Source organism: Lampris incognitus, chromosome 17, assembly GCF_029633865.1.
Source record: "Lampris incognitus isolate fLamInc1 chromosome 17, fLamInc1.hap2, whole genome shotgun sequence".
Taxonomy (NCBI): domain Eukaryota; kingdom Metazoa; phylum Chordata; class Actinopteri; order Lampriformes; family Lampridae; genus Lampris; species Lampris incognitus.
Genome location: NC_079227.1, coordinates 36162429 through 36178519, shown reverse-complemented (window position 1 = coordinate 36178519; position 16091 = coordinate 36162429). Strand labels below are relative to the sequence as shown.

Genomic DNA, 16091 nt, shown 5'->3' with positions numbered 1-16091 from the left:
TTGCTGAGATGTGTCAAGTCAATTTTATTTATATAGCCCAATATCACAAATTACAAATTTGCCTCAAATTACTAACCTTGTGTAATATACTATACTATACTATACTATATGATGCTTACCTTGTGCCTCTTCAGAGGGGGTGCTAATACATTAAACATTTCATGTTTCTCTACTGGAAAATGGTAGATTGCTCCTTCCGGTTTGGGGATGAGTTGTTGGCTCAAGGGAAGGGGTTCAAGTATCTCGGAGTCTTGTTCACAAGTGAGGGTAGGATGGAGTGGAAGATTGACAGGCGGATTGGTGCAGCATCAGCAGTAATGCGGACGTTGTACTGGACCGTTGTGGTGAAGAGGAAGCTGAGCTGGAAGACAAAGCTCTCAATTTACCAGTCAGTCTTCGTTCCAATCCTCACCTATGGTCACGAGCTTTGGGTAGTGACTGAAAGGGTGAGATCGCGGATACAAGCGGCTGAAATGAGTTTCCTCCGTAGGGTGTCTGGGCTCAGCCTTAGAGATAGGGTGAGGAGCTCGGACATCCGGAGGGAGCTTGGAGTAGAGCCGCTGCTCCTTCGACTTCCTCTGGAGGTTTTCCAGGCACGTCCAACTGGGAGGAGACCACGGGGTAGACCCAGAACTCGCTGGAGGGACTACATGTCCAATCTGGCCTGGGAACGCCTTGGGAATCCCCAGGAGGAGCTGGAGGGCGTTGCTGGGGAGAGGGAAGTCTGGAGTGCCCTACTTAGCTTGCTGCCACCGTGACTCAACCCCAGAGAAGTGGCTGATGATATGATGTGATGAGATGAGATGAGATGTATGTGCTTTTATTTCACCGTTTTCTCACTTGTCTTGCTCGCGGTAGGAACTAGGTAAGTATCAGCGAGTAGTTTTCAAAATAAAAGCCCCTCCAGTCAAAACAAGAAATAAGACCCTAAGCTTAAAACAGGTAAAATACGTAATAAAAGCAACGGAAATGACCTGTTCAACAGGACTAACTCTTCTTTAGAGCTAAAACATAAACTGAGTTATTTACAAGGTCTTATTGTAGCACATCCCTCCGAAAGATGGTCTGACACTTGAGCTGATGATTTTAGATTTATTGGAAATCCCAAAACCAACGTAAGAGCTAGTTACAAATACACAAACAACAAATATGTTAGTGAGCATTACCGTAGCCTAACACTAGCTCACATTAAGCTAACGCTAACTCAATTAAACGAACAGTAAGAAAGAGTTCTTATAGTTCAAAACTACTTTAAGACACAAACCATATGTTAATATTGCAGTATTAAAACGAGTACTAACCTTGTGCCTTTTCAGGGGGGGGGGTGCTAATACTGTAACGACTACGGATGACTAGACTCACTACCCATGGCTAATGGTTTGGACCCTTTAGTTGACTGGTTAGCGCAGCCACCTGTGGTCCAGGCAACCCAGGTTCGCATCCTAGCTGCCCCCTGAATTCAGTACAATACATTGACCGTGTCCTTGATGCCTTCTGGTACTGACTGCGACAGTGGCTCATGTGTGGGAATTCAAATGTTAACCCATAGTGTCTCCACATGCTGGTGTGCAACGTGGATTTTATCTGCACTTCTCTTCATTGCTGCCAGGTCAACAGTAGCAAAGCCAGCAAACTTAGTGACTCATAATTCTGAGGAAAATCTCCTTCTCTGGGAGAAGAAAAATTTGTTGAGTCATTCTGCAGAATTAATGGCTTTGGTTTTTGTAAATTATAAATCAAAGTGTGACCGTTTTACTTTTTTTGGGAAACAGAAATGTTCCTACTGTCTTACCTTTGTTGGCCCAAGTTTCTCATGAAGGTTTTGCATCCTGTTACATGATAAACCGCTGGGGGTTGGCAGGTAACTCCCGATTTGACATTACAATATTAGTGCCAGTGATTGTTGGGATAGGCTGCAGCATCCTGAGAGCAGGATAAGCGGTTTGGATAACGGATGGATATTAGTGCCAATTTGCTGCATATTATGATTTTTCACAATCACAATATTGTTAGTTGTACCCGACCGTTGCGGTGAAGAGGGAGTTGAGCCGGAAGGCAAATCTCTCAATTTACCAGTCAGTCTTCGTTCCAACACTCAACTGTGGTCATGAGCTTTGGGTAGTGACCAAAAGGGTGAGATCGGGGATACAAGTGGCTGTAATGAGTTTCCTCCGTAGGGTGTCTGGGCTCAGCCTTAGAGATAGGGTGAGGAGCTCGGACATCTGGAGGGAGCTCGGAGTAGAGCCGCTGCTCTTTCGCGTCGAAAGGAACCAGTTGAGGTGGTTCGGGCATCTGATTAGGATGCCTCCTGGGCACCTTCCTTTGGAGGTTTTCCAGGCACATCCAACTGGGGGGAGACCCCTGGGTAGACCCAGAACTCACTGGAAGGACCACATGTCCAATCTGACCTGGGAAGGCCTTGGCATCCCACAGGAGCAGCTGGAGGTTGTTGCTGGGGAGAGGGACGTCTGGAGTGCCCTACTTAGCTTGCTGCCACCGCGACCCGACGCCAGAGAAGCGGCTGATGATGGGATGAGATGAGATGAGATGATTTTTTTTTTCAAGGCTCCATCGTCTCTTATCCGCAATTAAATTTGAACACTACAATAATCCAATGAAAATGTACAACAAAAAGTAGTTATTTGTAGCCCCCTGTAGTACGAAAGTTTAAAATGCTTACCTGAATAAACATTCAAACAATTCTAATTCAGCATCCAGACATGTCGAAATCGTTACACGAGTCCTCTTCACAGCATCTGTTCATTGCTCTTCAGCATTGTGATTCAGGGGAAATGCTTCAATACTTAAATCATCACGGCATTGTGTTGTGACATTTTTATTTTTTGCACTAAATTGATACCCCCCCCCCTTTTCCCTGTGTAAACTGGTGCATTACAGGCTAAATAAAGGGGAGGTGCAGCTCAGCCCTGGAAAAGCTTGTCTGACCTCTGAGGCACTGTGAAAACTGTCTACACAGGAGGCCCTGAGACTCCATATGTTTGTGTGCATGTTATGTGTGTGTGTGTGAGAGAGAGAGAGAGAGAGAGAGAGAGAGAGAGAGAGAGAGAGAGAGAGAGGTGAAGTAGTCTTGATGGGCAGTTCAGAGCAACCTCACAGTTTCTTTGTTTGGCTTATTGCTCACTCGTACCTGCTGTCAGACCGTTTTATCAAATGGCCCTAAACCCCACTTGATGTGAGAGGGGGATTATATTTGAGAGGGGGGATTATGTTAAAAGGATCCAGCAGTGCTTGTCAGACACAGGTGTGTAAACTAAAGTCTACTCGACATGGTTGTGTTACTCGTTTGTGATTCTGTCAACTCACATATCCTTTCTTTTCACTTCCTCCTCTGTTCTTTGCCCTCCTTTTCTAATTCCGCTCCTCGGCGGCCCTCTCCCAGATCGTTTCTGGTCAGAATGTCTGCCCGAGCAACAGTGCCGGAAGCCCGTGCATTGAGGTGGACGTCCTGGGCATGCCTGTCGACAACTGCCACTTTCGCACCAAGCCGATCCACCGCAACACGCTCAACCCCATGTGGAGCGAGCACTTCCAGTTCTCCGTGTACTTTGAGGAGATGTGCTTCCTACGGATCGCCGTGGTGGAGAACAATAGTTCCCAGACCACTGCGCAGAGGACCCTTCCCCTGAAGGCCCTCAAACCAGGTGGGGACCTCGAGAGAGTAGCCATGTTGTAGACAGGAACGTTTATACAAAGGTTTTTTTTTTATGTTACGGGGGTCTAAAACACGGAAAAACAGCTGCCATGAAAAGGCCGCCGAACCAAGTCGAGTCCAGTAAACACTCGACTCACCTGGTGATTCCCGACTTTGCTGAGCCGCAGTGTCCAAGCAGCATGTTCACAAGACAAGGATGTCCCATGTCATTGACTCAGTTTTGGCTTCTTGGTTGAATTACCTCGAGTGTTAGAAGCAGTAAGTCTAGACCCCCTCTGACATGTTTCTGTGAAAAGCAGCAGATAAAACCAGTTTTTGAAGTGTAGAGAACATTTCTCAAGACAACACCACAGAACAAGACAACACCACAGAACAACACCACTGAACCGTATCACTTTATCCCTCGTGTACCTCATGTCCACAGGCAACAGAACCGCTGTAAATGCATTTACCTGCTCATTCATTACAACATGCTCTGAAGGAAGGCATCCGTTTAAAAACAGAAGAAAAGCATATAGGCGTCCAGGTGGCGTAGCGGTCTATTCTGTTGCCTACCAACACAGGGATCGCCGGGTCGAATCCGGCGATCCCTTGGTCGGGCGTCCCTACAGACACAGTTGGCCATGTCTTCGGGTGGGAAGCCGGATGTGGATGTGTCCTGGTCGCCACACTAGCGCCTCCTCTAGTTGGTCGGGGTGCCTGTTCGGGGGGGGGGGGGGGGGCTGGCGTGATCCTCCCACGCGCTACATCCCCCTGGTGAAACTCCTCACTGTCAGGTGAAAAGAAGCAGCTGGCGACTCCACATGTATCAGAGGAGGCATGTGGTAGTCTGCAGCCCTCCCCGGATCGCCTGAGGGGGTGGAGCAGCGATCGGGACGGTTCGAAAGGGTGGGGTATGGCCGGATACAACTGGGGGAAAGGGGGGGGGGGGGTCCAAAAAAAAAAAGAAAAAGAATATGAAACTAAACTTTCATTAAGCATCAAAGTGAGTGGAAGGACTCAATTCTTGCAGCAAAGGTAAAAAAAAAAGTCACAGGTTGTCTTTTCATATCGTTCCTCTGACAACTAGTGTGTCTGTGTGTGTGTCTCTGTGTGTGTGTGTCTGTGCATTTGTGCATGTTTCAGGTTACAGACACATCCAGTTGAGGACACAGCACAACGAGCCACTAGAGGTCTCCAGCCTGTTCATCTACAGCCGCAGGACAGAGGAGGGCCCCACAGGGGGCACTATTCCCTCATCTATGGTAAGACGTGTCCTTGCTTTGGGACTGGATTGAGCTGAACTCATTATCTCTGCCAGTGGTTCTCAAACGTGTCCTCGGGGACCCCTGACCCTGCCAGTAAATCACACTCACCTGCTGTGGCGGGTGTTGCAGCACCTGCTTTTGTTTTCACATCATCTGTTTCGGACCCGCGACAACCGGTGAACGTAACCACCTACCTGCCCGCAAGAGGCCTGCAGTGCTGCTGGTGCGTGAGGACCTGATTGAGAACCACTGAGCTGTACTACATGTCTTAGACTTGAAATTCTGGTTGTCCTGCAGGCAGTTCTTTTAATACTCCTTTATTTCAGCTGGTGACTGTACGTTATAAGAACTGTCAAAAGTAGACCTGCACAAGGAATTTGATTCTGTCTCAGTAAGGCTAGTTATCAAGACTGAAATTGCAGTAAAATTTAAAAGTAAAATAAAATTTAAAATCAAAAAAATAATAACAATGAATAAAATAAATACATTTTTAAAAGTAATTTTAATTTTATTTTACTCCATCCTCAGTGGCTGGGTTAAAATAAGTAAAAATAAATGTTAATAATGAATAAAAAAATAATAAAATAAAACTTTTAAATAAGTAAAATTTAAAAGTAAAATACAGAAAATACTGTAAAAAATAGTTTTAAGAAGCATGCCGCCACTAACGCTGCCTTTGCTTGTGTATGTCAGCTGTTCGGTTCAGAGGAGAAGCGAGCCTCCCAGCAGCACAGAGTGACGGTGCATGGAGCTCCAGGACCAGAGCCCTTCTCCGTGGTCTGTGTCAGCGAGCAGACCACCGCTAAACAGCTACTGGACACGGTCGGTCATGGAGACGGAGCGTCTGTTGTTGTTTTACGACTGAATCGTGTGCACACGCTGTCACTGGCAGTACATTCGCACACACGTTCAGGCTTTTACATTTAGAGACTCCCAAATGTGGGCGGCACAGTGGTTAGCGCGGTCGCCTCACAGCAAGAAGGTCCTGGGTTCGAGCCCTGGGGTAGTCCAACCTTGGGGGTCGTCCCGGGTCGTCCTCTGTGTGGAGTTTGCATGTTCTCCCCGTGTCTGTGTGGGTTTCCTCCGGGGGCTCCGGTTTCTTCCCACAGTCCAGACATGTAGGTCAGGTGACTCACCCGTACTAAACTGTCCCTATGTGTGTGTGTGTGTGTGTGTTTGAGAGATACAGGTTTACATTTCACACACTTCTCACACTGACATCCCTCCCTCCCACCTCTCCTAGATTCTAACAACGGCAGGAAATCCATCGGAGTACTTCTTGTGTGAAGAGAAGCTTCCTCTGTTGAAGGAACGCAGTGAGGCGCGGCGCTGCCCTCAGCAGCGCCCCCTAGCTCCCGAGGAGGAGGTCTTCAGGCTCGTCAACAGCTGGAACGCTGAGGAGGGATACGTAGGACGGATATGCCTGAAAACAAGAGAGGAGGTACCGTGCACAGCTGTTGCAGCAGTATCTAAACCTACTTCCAGACTTAAGTTTAGATGGCTCTGTAGCAAGAACACACCCGAGATGCCCAGACGAGCTGGAAAACATGGGAATGTGTGGACTAGTTTTCCGGTCATGGAATACGATCAGGTTGATCTAATGTCCTGATTAGTGCAGAGGTCACATATGTTCAGTGACCAGCTGATAGTGACCAAGTGTATTTAGAGACTGTGGTTCAACATACACCCCCAACCACCCCCACACATAGGTGTTTTGGTATGCCACAGAGTCGAATGTCTCTTATGTTGCACCCACATATGAATGAACCCTTAAACTAATGTCCTCCTGCCGCCGTGATGAGAAACATGATCACAAACGCAGACGTTTCAGTGAAACTCAGTGATCAAATGATAATTGTACGATGAATGCTGTGCGTACGTATGTGTTTGTGTGTCGGTCAGTCTGCCTGTCCGTGCATATTTGGTGGCACAGTGGCCCAGTGGTTACTGCTGTCGCCTCAAAGCAAGAAGGTCCTGGGTTCGAGCTCCGGGGTTGTCCAACCTTGGGGGTCATCCCAGGTCGTCCTCTGTAGGGAGTTTGCATGTTCTCCCCGTGTCTGCGGTGGGTTTTCTCCGGGTGCTCTGGTTTCCCCCACCATCAAAAAGACATGCATGTTAGGGTTAATACCTGTGTCTGTGCCCCTGAGCAAGGCATGGCAAGACGAACTGGAGTTGGTCCCCGGGTGCTGCACGGCGGCTGCCCACTGCTCCTACCTACACTGCTAGGAGGGGTTAAATGCAGAGGAAGAATTTCCCTACAGGGATCAATAAAGTATCTCAAAATCAAAATATGGGTTCTTGGTGAGGCTTCCACTGAATGACATGACCTTCCATGAACAACAGCTGCTAGGCAGATCCTAGCGAAAGTCATGGATAATGTCCTTGAAAGGTCCTGGAAATAAATTTCCTAAAAAGAGTGGGAACCTTGGCATCTTAAAGTGACAGTGAAAACAGGGGACCGTTATGTAGCAGAGACGAATCGTTGCTCATTAGTTGACATTATCAGCCGATCCTTACCCTGTGTAAAAGCTATAAGAACACTCCCTCAGTGGCTCATGATGTAGGCCATACTGCTCCCCTGTGGCGATATTATGAACATCTTTGTCTAGATGTAAAATCTAGACCAAATCTGACTTCTCAACAGCTTAAGCAATGTTGTATACTATTTTATGTATATATATATATATATATATATATGTATAGATGAATTGATATGGATATTTATATATTTGGCGGCATGATGGCACAGTGGTTAGCGCGGTCGCCTCACAGCAAGAATGTCCGGTGTTCGAGCCCCGGGCTAGTCCAACCTTAGGGGGTCGTCCCGGGTCATCCTCTGTGTGGAGTTTGCATGTTCTCCCCGTGTCTGTGTGGGTTTCCTCCGGGGGCTCCGGTTTCCTCCCACAATCCAAAGACATGTAGGTCAGGTGACTCGGCCATACTAAATTGTCCCCATGTATATGTGTGTGTGTGTGTGTGTGGACCCTGCGATGGACTGGCAGCCTGTCCAGGGTGTCTCCTCGCCTGCTGCCAAATGACTGCTGGGATAAGCTCCAGCATCCCTGCGACCCCGGTTGGGATAAGCGGCTTGGATGATGGATGGATGGAATATATGAATGAACTCTTACTCACAAAGTAAAAGTAATGAATAAGAAAGCTAATTGTGGCCTTAAGTAGTTGTGAGGTGGCACATCACTGTGGTAGCTGCACACACAGTGTTCAGGTTATGGAATCCAAACATGTAGAAAGCACCCTCTTTAACTGTCAGCCCTCTGGAACCAAGAGTCTTTGACACTGTGTCATTCTTCTTGATATAGAAATGTACATAATTACGGGTTTGAGGGGCGTCTGGGTAGCGTAGCAGTCCATTCCGTTGCCTACCAACACAGGGATCGCCGGTTCGAATCCCTGTGTTGCCTCCGGCTTGGTCGGGCGTCCCTACAGACACAATCGGCCGTGTCTGTGGGTGGGAAGCCGGATGTGGGTATGTGTCCTGGTCGCTGCGCTAGCACCTCCTCTGGTTAGTCGGGGGAGCCTGTTCAGGGGGGAGGGGGAACTGGGAGGAGTAGTGTGATCCTCCCACGTGTTACGTCCCCCTGGAGAAACTCCTCACTGTCAGGTGAAAAGAAGTGGCTGGCGACTCCACATGTATGGGAGGAGGCGTGTGGTAATCTGCAGCCCTCCCCGGATCAGCAGAGGGGGTGGAGCAGAGACCGGGACGGCTCGGAAGAGTGGGGTACTTGGCCAGATACAGCAAGCTGATAACCACCTCTATGAGACCGGTAGATACTGATTTCCATCATTTAGTCTTGTCTGGCCAACTTAGTTTGTAGGCCGTTTGGCGCCTGACGCTTTTGTTATAACACATTTATAACAGATTCACTCTGTAGAGTGTAGACCTGACCTTTGACCCTGTTTACACATACCCGGTGAGTGATGTGTGTACTGGTGTTGACTTGGCACAACACAGATTATGATTGTGGACATTTTGGTGGAATTGTGGCAGAGCTGTAATGAGATGAACGCCGTGGTGGAGGGAGAGGAAGAGGTCACCGTGGGAGGCCGAGACGGAGGAGGAGAGGAGGAGATGTTCTTTGTCCAGGTGCATGACGTGTCCCCGGAGCAGCCTCACACAGTGATCAAGGCCCTGCGCTACAGCACCGCTCAGGACATCATACAACAGGTCAGAAGAGAAAACAGGTTGCTATTGATTGATTTTCCCTTTTTGTGTCTCAAACCTCTGTCTTTCATCAGGACAGATGAGGGTCCTGGGTTTTCTTCCTAAGACATGCATGTTCAGTCAACAACAGACTCTAAATTAGAGGATCCCACGAGACCCAACGTAAATCTCGCGGGAGTGGGCGGTTTTAACTTAGCTGCGGGCAGGTCAAAAAACAAACTGCGGGTGCCGCAATTTAACTAGCGCTGACAAGAAAGATGGAGTCAACACATGAAGTTGAGAAGAAACTCAAAGTTGGTCATCACAATACAAAAACAAAGCAAGCAAGTCTGGTATTTCGAAAAATGTCTCAGTTGTGACGGACAGAGATGGTAAAGAACTGGACTGTGTTAGCTGTGACAGATGTGCAAAAGTGTTGATGTCCAGCGGGCACAAGTCCGGCACCTCTGGGTTGAGGTGACACACCTGCTCCATTCTCCCCAGTCAGAGTAAGCTGTCTTTCAAAGCTAAAGCTCTTCTCCCTGCACGTATCAACAAGATGTAATCAGAAATGTGTCGCACTTTGCTGTGGAGACATTCGGCCGTATGACGTCGTCGCCGGGGAAGACTTTGTTGACGTAGTTCAAGATGTTGTTAATGTAGTCACTAAATATGACAAATGTGATGTAAAAGATGATTTGCCTCATCCAACCACTGTACCCTGACATATGGAGGAGAGAGCTCAGGCCCTGCAGGCGTCATGGCAACGGCGATAAAGCCCATCACGGAAACATGGCTGTGTATATTGACTGAGGATCACCACAACACATCATTCATAGCCAGCACCGTCCATTACACAAACAAACATTTCACTCTCGTTTCAAGGGTGGTGTTTGCAGCTCCCTTCGAAGATGGTGTGTCAGAACCAGGAGAGGCCATCAGAAACCTGCTGTTGGGGAAGCTCTGTGGGTTTGGAATAGACGCGTCACTGCTAGTTGGCCATGTCGTGTTTGTCACTGACCGTGGAGCCAACATGTTGCTGCTCTTATTTATTTTATTTTATTTTTAATCAGATGAATAAAAAAACTTTGTTGCAAAGCAGTCGATTCGTTTTTCGGTTGCATTTTATTTATTTTATTTTTTATTTTTCTTTCTGTATTTTATTATTTAATAATAAAAGTATTTAAAATACTTTAATATTACTTTTGTTGTATAATTTATTTTCAAAACTGTTGCGTTCGGTGCAGTATTTTTGATGTAATTATTATTATTATATTATTATTATACAGCAAAGTGTCATGTATGACTGCAGAGGAGAAAAGAATAGAGGAGCGCTACTCCTGATCAGTGCGTTAAAGACACAGAGAAACATAAAACAACCTCAGCACAACAAACAACATAGGTTCTAAAATAATAACTCAAATAAATACAGTTTAATTTTGCCCTAGAATAGGTGTACTTATTGTACTAGAAGATCTGTAATTATGCACTAGTATCAATGTAATTATTGCACTGGTACCAATGTAACTATTGCACTATAGTATCAGTGTAATTATGCACTGGTATCAATGTAATTATGCACTGGTATCAATGTAAATATTGCACTATTATCAGTGTAATTATGCACTGGTATCAATGTAATTATGCACTGGTATCAATGTAAATATTGCACTATTATCAGTGTAATTATGCACTGGTATCAATGTAAATATTGCACTAGAACGTAATTTCACTCCGTTATTACCGACAGGTATGCATCCCCGTATTAATAGTACACAGTAAAGTAATGTGTTTTCCCTGCGGGACGGGAGAAGACATAAAGTCAATGGAATTCTACTGTGCGGGCCTGAATGGTCAGAATGTTTGCAGGAGCGGGCAGGAGTCGACAAGCGCAGGAGTCAACAAGCACATTGCGGGTGCGGGCGGTAATGGTCAGAAATCCAGCGGGGGGCGTCCGGGTAGCGTAGCAGTCTATTCCATTGCCTACCAACACAGGGATCACCGGTTTGAATCCCTTTGCTACCTCTGGCTTGGTTGGGCGTCCCTACAGACACAATTGGTCATGTCTATTGGTGGGAAGCTAGATGTGGGTATGTGTCCTGGTCGCTGCACTAGCGCCTCCTCTGGTCGGTCGGGACACCTGTTGGGGGGGAGGGGGGACTGGGGGGAATAGGGTGATCCTCCCACAGGCTACATCCCCGTGGTGAAACTCCTCACTGTCAGGTGAAAAGAAGCGGCTGGCGACTCCACATGTATCGGAGGAGGCATGTGGTAGTCTGCAGCCCTCCCCGGATCAGCAGAGAGGGTGGAGCAGCGACTGGGATGACTCAGAAGAGTGGGGTATTTGACCAGATACAATTGGGGGCCCTATGATGGACTTTTTGCTTGTCCAAGGTTTCGGCCTGCCTTCAAAATGCATGCTGGGATACACTCCAAAATCTCTGATGTAGAGTTATAGAGTGGGCATACACAAAGAATGACCAAGAGAGATATACCAGAAGTGATCCATGAAGTTGTTTCTCATCTGTTCCTCTCTCACCCTCTCTCCCCTAGACACTGTCAAAGGCCAAGTATTCCTACAGCATCCTGTCCAACCCAAACCCCAGTGACTATATTCTGATGGAGGAAGTGACCAAGGAGGCAGGCTCTAAGAAGTCCTCTGCAGCCAAGCCCCTGCAACGTGTCCTACTGGACCAAGAGTGCGTCTATCAAGCCCAGAGCCGCTGGAAAGGCGCTGGGAAGTTCATTCTCAAACTCAAGGAGCAGGTAGCCCCAGCCTCAGTGATGGTGCTGTGCAGCACTAGAGACTTGTACACCCTGTAAAGACCTGGCTTGTGTGCATGTGTGCGTCTTCCTCTACTCGCCCTTACTGCTGTGATGTCATCACCGACGGCTGAACTACTGCGCATAAGTTATGACATATAGTCACTAACACACACTTGTTGTTTTGTGGTTGTCACTCAGAAATTGAGTGGCGAGCGCTTCAGTTGTCCTGCGACGTGGAACGTTTCATCTTAGCATACTGTGCTTTTATATTTCAATGAACTGTCCTGTTTTACCGCTCTGTCTTGCCAGTGTTTTAACAACTGCTTACGGGGCTTGTTTTTACCGATGTCCGCCTCTGTAAATGTGTTTTACTCCTGTTTGCTTTGCTTGTTTGTCTGTTTTTACGCTATTTACTGTAGTGTTCCGGCCATATGTGATGAGTTTTGTCTGTCTGCCATTGTACGTACATGTCCTTATGCACTCTACTATTTCTGTCATATTGTGTACTGCATTTTATGGTGTTTATTTATTTATTCAACGGCTTCATCCCACTCATCTCACAACCTTTAATCCTTCGCCTTACTGTCTTTGCAATTAATGTTGTCCTTGATCACCTGGTCCAATAAAGGTAAAATCTCCTGAAAAAAAAGACTAATGTGTTGACTAACAACTAACATGTCGTTTGGTTGGTTGTTTGCATGTTTCAATCGCACACAAGTATATATTGTGGGGTTTTTTTTACTCCCAGATGGTGCGTGAGGACAAGAAGAGAGGCATTTCGTTTGCCAGCGAGCTGAAGAAGCTGACCAGTCGCAGCCGCAGCGTGTCCGGCGGCGGCGGCGGCAGCCAGTCGCTCACGCTGTGCCACGACGGGCCGGCCCACAGTAAGGAGGAGAAGGCTGCATGCTGTGTGGCTTTGACAGAAATCCAGGAGTGAGGCTCTCGCTCTGTCTGCTGTGTGTGCATGGGAAGGCAACAGAGGTATGGTCATGGTGGCTCCCCGCCCCCTATATGAACCGTGTTGAAGGAGTGTTGCTGGTGAAGCCACTGAGGTGACAGGGAACATCAGTATTTAGCTTTAACCTCCTCTAACTACTTTCTTGTCGTTTGTGAGTGTGAAGGAGAACATCCTAATTCTACTAAAGGTCATGTGTGCCCGTTAACACCTGAGACAGCATCTGTGTTTTATGGCGTTTTAGGAATTCAGATAATTTGAGATGTAACATATCTGAATTCGGCTGATTTCTACGCTTGGTTCTATGCTGATGACATGCTAAACTCCTGATAACCTCTAATTCCAGCATCATCTGCATGTTATACGACATTAAATAATAGCTGGCAGCAGCTATTATTACTATTATTATTATACTTTGCAGTGGTGGCAGTGATTCCTTAAAGTATTGAAGAGTTGTGCAGTATTATGCTCCTGAACCCCCCCTCCCCAGCCCCTCCCCTCACACACCCACGTACACAAAATAAAACGATTTTAGTTAGGGCTGTGCGATATGACCAAAATCTCATACCAGTATATAGGTCATTCATATCATAATAACAATACATATCACGATATAGGTCATTCATATCACAGTAACAATATATATCATGATATAGGTTGTTCATATCATGATAACAATACATATCATGATATAGATCATTCATATCACAGTAACGATATATATCATGATATAGGTCATTCATATCACGATAACGATATATATCACGATATAGGTCGTTCATATCACAGTAACGATATATATCATGGTATAGATCATTCATATCACAGTAACGATATACGTATATCATGGTATAGATCATTCATATCACAGTAACGATATACGTATATCATGGTATAGATCATTCATATCACAGTAACGATATATATCATGATATAGGTTGTTCATAAGATAACGATATATACCACGATATATGTCATTCATATCACGATAACGATATATATCATGATATAGGTTGTTCATATCATGATAACGATATATACCATGATATATGTCATTCATATCATGATAATTATATATGTCATGATATAGCATTCGTATCATGATAATTATATATCTCATGATATAGGTCATTCGTATCATGATAATTATATATGTCATGATATGTCATTCATATCATGATAATTATATATGTCATGATATATGTCATTCATATCATGATAATTATATATGTCATGATATATGTCATTCATATCATGATAATTATATATGTCATGATATAGGTCATTCGTATCACCATAATGACCCATAACACGATACAGCACATTTTCTGTAAATCCAAGTCATAAATATTTATATAAAAGCACCACATGGAAAGGGACCTTTGTGCACATTTTCAATTAAGCATGTAACAGTTGTACATACGTTGGGGATTTGCTCCTCTAGTTTGGCCCGACACTCTTGATACAAACGAGGCAACTCGACTTGAGTGAAGTGTTTTGGCTTGCCACTGTGCACCTTGGGTCGAGTGTTCGCACCAACTCACCAAACCCCCGTTTCTCGACTGTGTACACGGGCCATGTCTTTGCAGATGTAAGTTCCAGCAGCAGTCGCTGTCCCCTTCCATCGCTGGGATTCTTTGGCACACAGTACGCTGGGGGCTAAAGCCTCCTGCAGCGGGAGTCTGGGGTTTGTCCTGAGCCCGCGGTTCCTCTGCGCCTCTCGAGTAGACTGTCCGTGCTGTTTGGCGGGATTCTACCGTAGGTGGTAAAAGAGGCTCGTGGTGTTGGCGTCTGTTGTGGGGACCGGCGTGCGGCATACTTTGCAAAATACGGTTTTCTGATCCGTGTCAAACTTTTCACACCCAAACCACGTCCACACGACGTTTTCTATCCTCACATGATACATAGCATCATGTCGCACAGCCCTGATCTGAGTATATGTTTTGGTATTTAAATCCTGTCTGTTTGTCCTAATGATAGAAAACATGAAACTGTCATCTTGCCTGCAGGGTATCTGTCCGTGGGTCTGAAGGTGTGGATGGCAGAGGGTAAAGCAGGGGCAGGGAGGCTCCTCCTGACCTCCTCCGTTGACCGGTCCCCCACCTCCTCTCTCGACCCTCCAGCCTGGAAGATTCACCTCCTTAGGAACTGGAAGGTCCATAAATGAAATCCAAGAGAGAAAATCCATCTTCTGAATTTGGAGGACCCCCACCCCCCCACCCACCTCCCCCTTTCAGCGATGAGCGAGGTGTTGCAGAATGAGTTCAATGTATATTGAAATTCTAAGAACACTCCTTTCTCACTCTTGGAGGACTCTTATCCTGCCTCCCATTGGTTGTTTAGGTGATGGACAGGATTAAGCTTAACCCCAGTTGGCTGGCTGAGTGCTTAATAGAGTTCACCTCAAGTCCCATTGGTTGGCTAAGTGACGGGCAGAGATGGGTTCCAGTCGGTGGGTCAAAGGACATTTATGAGGAGAAGTTCCACTGAACCCTGTGTTGGACCAGTGAACGTTACAGTTGGCTGCGGCCGGTGGAAGGAAGCTGCTGCTCTTCTTGGTTTTTCCTGTTGTTGGGACTCCAGAGAGACCTGCAGAATATCAGGGACAGCTGGTGTTTTTGTTTTTGTTTTGCTTTTTTTCTTTCCATTCAAGTCATTAGAGAATGCAAAGAGCCTCACAACAAAAGCAGTAAGCATGTCCCGTAACCCTAACCCTTCAGTGAATGGAGGTTTATCATCTTGAAGTCCCTGTGTAGCATCATGTGTAATGGAGAAATGTGGCTTTTCTTCCATATGTACCGTTTTGCATCTCTTGGAGAATTGAACTTAAGAGACAGGAGAACATAAGAGAAGCAAAATCGGCCTTTACATATGAAGACGTTGTGTCACGTGGAAGTCCGATGTTAATCTAAGCTACACAAACCGCAGTCTCTTACGTGCATGCTGCCTCGGCAGTAGAGGTAAGAGAGGAGCTGGACTTTGTCGAGGCTCAGACTACAGTGAGATGTTGGATGTGAATATACAGTAATGTATTTGATTGTGTTTGTAAGGACGTAGGGATAAGTACTCCCTTACTCTAGTGTAGTTCAAAGTATGAGACGGATGGAGGGAAGTATTCCTCTTGAAATGCTAAGAAAGGAAGCTAAAGGCTGAAGTTGGAGGCTCAAAGGGTAGAGAGAGAGAGAGCAGACATGAATGTTCTTACTGTTCCAGTTTCCACGGTCCTGTAAGGAAGGTGGATGATCTGGTTGTTTTCGGAGATGTAGATGGGAAACATTCCCAGAGAAAGGC

General features: G+C 46.2%; 1 protein-coding gene across 1 annotated transcript in view; it reads left to right on the top strand.

Annotated features, from left to right (window-relative positions):
* Nucleotides 1-15166, top strand: part of plce1 (phospholipase C, epsilon 1) — a 157677-nt gene extending 142511 nt beyond the window's left edge. Inside the window, exons 33-40 of the mRNA XM_056296770.1 lie at nucleotides 3401-3662; nucleotides 4799-4917; nucleotides 5614-5742; nucleotides 6164-6361; nucleotides 8927-9103; nucleotides 11633-11845; nucleotides 12594-12826; nucleotides 14810-15166. Coding sequence (XP_056152745.1) covers nucleotides 3401-3662; nucleotides 4799-4917; nucleotides 5614-5742; nucleotides 6164-6361; nucleotides 8927-9103; nucleotides 11633-11845; nucleotides 12594-12782 — 1287 coding nt within the window. The 3' untranslated portion in view covers nucleotides 12783-12826; nucleotides 14810-15166. The remainder of the gene's footprint in view (nucleotides 1-3400; nucleotides 3663-4798; nucleotides 4918-5613; nucleotides 5743-6163; nucleotides 6362-8926; nucleotides 9104-11632; nucleotides 11846-12593; nucleotides 12827-14809) is intronic.
* The last annotated feature ends 925 nt before the right edge of the window (nucleotides 15167-16091 follow it).